The 7,500-nt window shown below is 47.8% G+C and overlaps 2 protein-coding genes across 3 annotated transcripts in view; one reads left to right on the top strand and one right to left on the bottom strand.

The window, feature by feature from the left end:
• ripor3 (RIPOR family member 3) overlaps positions 1–650 on the top strand; it is a gene marked incomplete at both ends in the record, with an annotated part of 31,325 nt that extends 30,675 nt beyond the window's left edge. Inside the window, 3 exon segments of the mRNA XM_084460689.1 lie at positions 1–43; positions 208–298; positions 550–650. The exon segment at positions 1–43 is cut by the window's left edge and continues 41 nt beyond it. Of these exon segments, the coding sequence (XP_084316815.1) occupies positions 1–43; positions 208–298; positions 550–650 (235 nt within the window).
• Positions 651–2,727: 2,077 nt separating this feature from the next.
• On the bottom strand, positions 2,728–4,554 carry blcap (bladder cancer associated protein). 2 transcript variants are annotated; one of them, XM_084460796.1, is made up of 2 exons: positions 4,452–4,554; positions 2,728–3,876 (listed from the first exon to the last, which is right to left on the bottom strand). In XM_084460796.1, the coding sequence occupies exon 2, from the start codon at positions 3,699–3,701 to the stop codon at positions 3,438–3,440; it is 264 nt and encodes an 87-aa protein (XP_084316922.1). In that variant the 5' UTR covers positions 3,702–3,876; positions 4,452–4,554; the 3' UTR covers positions 2,728–3,437. The 2 variants fall into 2 exon arrangements, with proteins under 2 accessions (XP_084316922.1, XP_084316923.1); XM_084460797.1 differs by having other exon boundaries at positions 4,337–4,455.
• Positions 4,555–7,500: the final 2,946 nt, after the last annotated feature.

Below are 7,500 nucleotides of genomic sequence, written 5' to 3'. Positions count from 1 at the left end.
CCAGCTCCAGCAGGCTGCCTGTCTCGCCCTCAAGTGTCTCAGGGTGAGAAGCTCTTCCCCTTCATCGTCTGGACACCTATAAACAACTGTCCTCTAATGTTAATAGGTAGGTAGGCATCCTTCCTCGTAACACATCTAACCCTGTCTGTCTGCGGGGTGTGTGCATGTGCGTGTGATGTGTGTGTGATGTGCGTGTGTGTGTGGCAGGCGACGGAGAGCGTGGACCAGATCGCAGAGCTGTGGAGGTCGGCGGACGAGGACCTCCGTAGTGCGGCCAGGGAAACCGTGCTCTCCTTTGGTAGCTATCAATCAATCAATCAATCAATCAAAGCTTTATTTGTATAGCGCATTTCATACCCAGAGGCAACATAATGCCTTTATCAACGCACATGAGGATTAACTGTAGGGGTTTTTAGCTAACTACCATATGACTGTATTACTTCATAACCAGAGTGGATTACACACCACAGGTCAACACAGGTTATGGATTACACACCACAGGTCAGGCGTGGATTTCCAAAGACAGCGATGTTCTCTGTGGTGTTTTAGGTAAGAAGGGTCACCGGGCGTTCCAGAAGATGGACCAGATCTACTGTGAGCTGCAGGAGGAGGTCTACCAGAACCAGGACACTGAGATCACCCGACTATAGACGAGAGATCACCGTGCTATCGACAGAGAGGACCGAGATCAAGATCACCGTAATAACACAGACACACGGTGTTGAGGTGCGCCCTCTGCTGGTCATCCTCAAGCACTGCAGTGGCAGGAGCCTAGCCCTGGGGGGATATACTGTAACAGAAGCCGAATCAGAAAGAAGTTTATTGCCAAGTAGGTTGTCACATACAAGGAATTTTCTTTGGTCTGTGGGTGCATAGAAACAGTATCTCCTCACTATGGAGACGAACCAGCCAGGACTTGATCTGTAGGCGTCGTTGTACAGGCAGAAGACAGCCATGCTCCAATGGAGAAGCTCATAGGACATAGATTCACATTTAACCACAAGGTGCTGTGTACGATGACATGTTTATTGATAGAAATGTATTTATGTGTATGTTACTTACGTGTGCCTATATATGATAGAGCTGATTTGATAAAGAAATATACACAATAAGTACAGGTCATGTACATAATCTTTTAGCCTGGCTGGAGTTTGTAATAAATACATTTCTCATGTTTGATACCGATTTCCTGGAAATACATGAGTCATTAAACTACAGAAGTTGATTACACTCATCAGTGATCAACCAACACAGCAGAAGATCAATAGCAAAGTAGTTGCCTCTTTAATGGTAAAAAAAAATGTCTTCAGTTCCCACTAACACAAAAAAGTAACTGTACAGAACATTCTTGCGATTAACTGGCTGGTTTCACCATCGTTGGGATTTCCTCAAGCAGACATGGGGATGACTGGCAGACTTGAGAAGTGCATTGTGGGAGTTTTAATTGTCGGGGTTGGACAGCAGTAACATGGCAACCTTTTCCCGATGGGGAGGCCGCGCTGAGAGGAATGCTGTGGTAAAAATAAACCCTGGACGTCATGTGTCATGTCAGAGACGGTCATCGGACGCTCCTGTAGAGACGTCTCCAACTGTGAATACACCGTTACTACACACCCGATCTCACATTTCTGACAAAACCCTTTCTGGTCGCTCGGGTTAGGGTTAGGGTCATGAGATCAACAGATTGAACCGTCTCCCACTGTGACCTTTGTCCAGTCATACTGATCAGTGACGAGGAAAGGGGGTGGAGCTTGTGGGTCTCACTCTCTGTTAGATAGAACACACAGTTGGAGAAATACCAAATGTAATACCTGTGATCGACTAAGTCGTGATATTAGTCCTGGGCTGAGTTTCCCAGAGGCATCGTAGCGCTATGATGAACGCCATAGCTTACGATGAACGTAGCGCTACGATGCCTCTGGGAAACTCAGTCCTGGATGGGACACGGACGGTCAAGTGCACCAGAGTGACCGTCTGTCCAGTCCAGTCAAACCGCTTCAACTGGCTACACAAAGCCTGTCTGGTCCAGGAGCCGTTTCTGTACCGCAAAGAGGAGACCAGGACTGCGTACCGAATCACATACTTCTACTACTTACTAGCAGTACCTACTACAGCTGCCCTTAGAAAGTATGTACTTTGCAAGCAGTAGGCATCCAATTGGAACATACTATCTTGTCATAACATTGCGTCGCTGTCCATAACGTCACATTCGTCTACAGCTGTCACGACTTGCACATGTGACGCACATTTCCGCTGCGCACAGGATTGTGGGTCAGAAAAGCCAGAAAAGCCTGCTGGCTTGCATACTGCAAAATACAACCGGATGTAGTAGGACATAATGGTATTTTTGCCATACTGCATGTGGCATACTATGTATTGGGACATACTACATTCTGTTTTGGCATACTATATAGTACGGTAGTATGCGATTCGGAACGCAGCCCAGGACTGCGTACCGAATCACATACTTCTACTTTGTACTACTGTACCAGTGCGTACTACGGCTGCCCCTAGGAAGTAAGTACTTTGCACGCAGTATGCATATCATTGGGACATACTGTCATTACATTGCGCCTTGAAATTTGACCACATCCGTCGCAGTCCATATAGACATTCATCCACAGCTGTTGCGACCTTGGAACCATAAAAAAAACGACTTGCACGTGACATAATTTCTGCTGCGCACAGGATTGTGGGTGTGGCATACTATGAATTGGGACATTCCTCCTTTTTTTTTAAGCATACTATATAGTATGTAAGTACGCGATTCGGAACGCAGCCCACTGTGCTGGTGATTAGAGAACACCTTGGAACACAGTCAGAGAACGTCTTTTATTAAATTAAAAGCAGTGACAGCAGTGGGACTCAGCAAGATCAGTGACAAGAGTGAAGGATACAGGTTCACATCTCTACTGCTAGCCGTGGGCCCACCGCACCACAATACTTGGCCAACAGGTAGGAACACAGCAGACTGTCCCACCATCACTTGTCCTATCTGCTACCAGGCACTAACACTGATAGTCAGCATTTACACAACAAAAGAAACATCATACTATATCACACACACACACTCACAAACATTCAATTCTCCACCCTTTGCAAACTTTCAGCATTCTTTTTAAAATATATGTGTATGAGCAACACGTATGAAAACTCTTAAAGGCAACCCATGCAAACATTAACATCCGGTGTGTTGGGGGAGGGGGGGGGGGGCACTCAAAAACCAGGGGTGGTGGGGGCGGGGCTCGTTCCTAGGTGGGGCTGTAGGGGTGCCAGAAGTCGCATTGGTGGAGGAGACAAGGTTTCTCAGCATCTCCTTGTGGGGGGAGGGGGGTGGGTGTACTTCCAAGCCTAGTTACAGATTGTCCAGGGTCCGTGTGCTCTCCGTGTGTTTCTGTGAGGGTGTGTGGGATGGGTTGCAAGTCTCTCTCTCTCCCTTAGGTGCCCACAATGCTGGGGTCGTGTGCTGCGTCCGGCAGTGCCGCGTCGTGGCAGTGGTACAGGAAGCAGTTCCCCCAGCAGCTGTAGCAGATGAGGAAGAGCGCGGCGAGGAAGACCAAGGCACAGATGGTGCAGGGCTTCCTCTCAAGCAGGAAGCTGAGCAGGTAGAAGCCCATGAACATGGAGTGGTTGAACCAGAGGGCCGGGTTCAGGGGTTTGGGGATGAGGAGCACCGGGAGCAGCCACTGCAGGCAGTACATGGTCTCTGAGAAGAGGGTGCGTGATGGGGACTTTGACCAGGGTGGGGGTAGACCAGGGTGGGGGTAGGCCTGGGTGGGGGTAGGCCTGGGAGGGGCTGGCTGGTAGATGGGGAGAGGCTAAGCTCCGCTGTGGCAAATGGGGAGCTGGCTGTAGATGGTTACCATCAGGTCCGGTCTGTAAGGGACAAACACCATTGATTAGGACGGCCAGCAGTTAAACAAGCACAAACCAGCTAGCTAGTTTACTGCGTAGCTGATTAACATGGAAAAATATGATAATTGTGGCTACAGATAGGCTATTAGTATAAAAAATATAGATTGACACTCCAAAGACAAACCACAAAACGACCGATAGTCAACTCCAAAACTATCGCGTACTAGCTATTATTACGGCTAAACGTAACGTAATATCCAGCTAGTGAGCTAACGTGAGCTAGCGTGGTTAGCTAGCACTATTTCAGTACTAGAGCTCACCTTCGTGACAGGAGGTAGATAAGTTTATAGTTTTATCGACCAATTTAACTAGCTAGCGTTATATGCAACCCATTACATACCTAGCTAGCTAGCTTGACGAAGAACAACCATTCACTAACAGCCGTTAGCTAGTAGCTACATGAGTTCTCTGGTTAGCTTACTAGCGTTAGCTCACACCGGCTGCTAACAAAGAAGGCAATTTCGACGGAATAATTTGATATCGAAGCTCCTTGGTCCGTGTTTCAGTCTAATTCATATCCACAAATACTATCTGACCTGCCATTTTCCACGTTCATTCTTGTTGAAGCACACTGTTTGACTCCATTGCTGTCATGGATGTGATTGCTGTCCATGTCCCAGACGACTGCGTAGCTTTAGCATTTTGGGTCAAAGGACCCAAAGAATTAGACATGGGCGCTACTGCCTGCATGGTTAACTAGTAGACTTATTTTGTATAATATTTAAAAGGAGATGTTAGTCCTGGAGATCCAACCAGTACCCGTAGGCAGTAACGATTGTATCGGAAAAATACGAAAGCTTAGTAGATATTTTAAAGGTTAACAAAGTTTTATCCCGGCTTTGCTGTGAACTGCTCAAGTCTGGACGGGCATCTGTCAGCTTTCGTGGATCATGTTACAGAGTACCATGTGAAAGTGTGACCATTGCCAAACTGTATAATTTTGCTCACTTGCTCCCATAGAAACTAGATTTTGGCAAAAGATCGGAAAAGAAACCTATAACGATAGACAATAATAAGCTAGTCTAATGCCTATTCTCAACGATATAGACTGACAATATAAAATGCTGAGCGCATGTAAGCCATAGGGAGAATAATGATAGGTTACAAAATCATATTGTCAACCCAACTGTGGCTTGAATAAGATTTTTTTTCAGACAGCCAATTGTCAGAAATCAAGAATCAAAATGCAAGTCTGATCAGTTTTATTGCCATTGTAGTTTTTCAACATACTAGGAGTTTGCAGGGATGAGACAGAACAGTGCAAAGACGGCAGTGCCAAGAGCAAGTACAAAATGCTAGTGCAAAATAGGATGAGATAAAAAACAATATACAAAATGTAGTGTGGTCTGTGTATATACAGTGAGTGTGCAGAGTGGAATGTGCATGTGAAGGCCTATCTTCCTGTTCCGCTTCAGGGTCCTGGAGTTGTGCAGGGCCAGGAGGGAGGGGCAGGTTGGACCAGGAGGGAGGGGCAGGTTGGACCAGGAGGGAGGGCCGGTTGCAGCCGATCACCCTCTCAGCGGATCAGATGACGCGCTGCAGTCTGGCCCTGTCCTTGGCTGTAGCGACGGAGTACCAGATGGTGATGGAGGAGGTGAGGATGGACTTGACGGAGGTGTAGAATAGTACCATCATTTTCTTTGAGAGTCCGAATTTCTTCAGCTGCCCCAGGAAGTACATCCTCTCCTGTGCCTTCTTGGGGGTGCCCAGGAAGAGGAAGGAGTCCACAGTGGCGACTAGGGAGCCATTCAGGGTGATGGGGGGGGGGGAGGCTGATTTCTACATGAAGTCCACCACAATCTCCACTGTCTTAAGAGTGTTCAGCTCCAGGTTGTTTGTGTACAGTGAGAAGAGTAGGGGGGAAAGGACACAGCCCTGGGGTGGGGGGGGGGGCAATACTGATGGACCTGGAGTCAGAGATGTTTCTGCCCAGCTTTACATGCTGTTTCCTGTCAGGCAGGAAGTGGTGATCCACCGGCAGGTAGAGTCAGGCACGCGCAGCTGGGAGAGCACGTACTCCACTCATAACGTCTATACTGCCCTAACAGGTCAAGTGCACTCTGAACATCTCTCGTCTAGCCATACAATAGTTCTCCCATTTGCTGATGACCGAGGGTGGGAATGTTCTATTGAGTAAAAAGCCCAGCGAGGGAAGTATAGGCTATAGGCCTAATGCATGTCCTTGATCTCTCCGTTTCCATGGCAATCCCGTTTCACTACTGTCCCCACGGTGAATCCCAATCAAGGCGCCAGTTCTATTGATCTCAGAAGCTAGTCTAAATCTGTGGCTGCGCTGAGTTTACTGTGGATTAATATCTAATACGCCACGAGGCATCCCACTGATCAAAGACACGTCTAAAATACGTCTTTTAGAAGTCTTTTTTGGACGTCCAAAGACATCCAATTAGGAGCCAGAATGATTTTTTTTTTTTTACGTTCAGATATTGAACCTGTTTTACACATCCACAGACGTCTTAGAGGGGTCCAAGCCAGACGTTTGAATATTGAGGGGTCCAGCAGACGTACAAAGGGGGTTCTGGACCGACGGACGTTATTAGGACATGATCTGAACGTCTCCCTGACGTTGCGTGTTTGCTGGGATGCATGGCCTTCATTAGATGGTGTTGCCATATAGACAGAGACAGGTCCTGCAGTGCTCGCCCCATTAGCCTATAGGCCTAAAGACAAATAGGCCTGTGTAGGCCCTACACCTTCTGGTAGGCTATAGTCCTTCCTGGACCCCATGACATGTTTATAGGCCCATATACCCTAAGTCACGTGTCTATATGGCAGACTTGACTAAAGATGCGCCCAAAAAAGCCTCTGCATAAATTGTGACATGAATATCTAGCTAATATCCCCCATTGACGCAATGTCTTGTCTGTTATGTTTGGTGTATCGAGACCCTGCTTATAACTCAATTTTCTTAAGCCTATTTTCTTAAGAATGGGCGATAATACTGGTATCATTATTATCACCGTGCACCAAGCTCTCAGTGTGAATATGCAGTCAATCGCAGTCCGACGCCACTCTGCTCCACATACACACACCGGCCAGTTCTCTTCCACTCCAGCGCAGCCGCAGGGCGAGGGGACAGCTTCAGTCTCACAGGCCACCTCTGCATCTTAGATAAGAGTCTGGAGCATTTAGCAGGATGCCTTAACAGACAACCCGTTTCCTACGGATCCCCACCAGTCAGCGCGCGCCTTGTTTGCGCATGGCCAGATCCACTCCAGGTCCTTGTTTGCGCATGGCCAGATCCACTCCAGGTCCTTGTTTGCGCATGGCCAGATCCACTCCAGGTCCTTGTTTGCGCATGGCCAGATCCACTCCAGGTCCTTGTTTGCGCATGGCCAGATCCACTCCAGGTCCTTGTTTGCGCATGGCCAGATCCACTCCAGGTCCCTCGCTTGAGCTCTCCCTCGCAACACCGCTGCGAAATTATCCCCGGAGCATCAATACCTGCAGGTAGGTGGTAGGATAGTCTTCTCCCGTTTCCAATGTAGGCTGTCATTTTTTGGTGACATTATGTCGTAAAGGCAAACAGGCTTGACATTTTGTAATGAGACTGCCATTACTTTGTAA

This window comes from Borostomias antarcticus (assembly GCF_949987555.1).
Source record: "Borostomias antarcticus genome assembly, chromosome: 33".
In the NCBI taxonomy this organism is placed as follows: Eukaryota; Metazoa; Chordata; class Actinopteri; order Stomiiformes; family Stomiidae; genus Borostomias; species Borostomias antarcticus.
The sequence above is the reverse complement of the archived record's forward strand: the minus strand, read 5'-3'. Positions and strand labels throughout refer to the sequence as shown.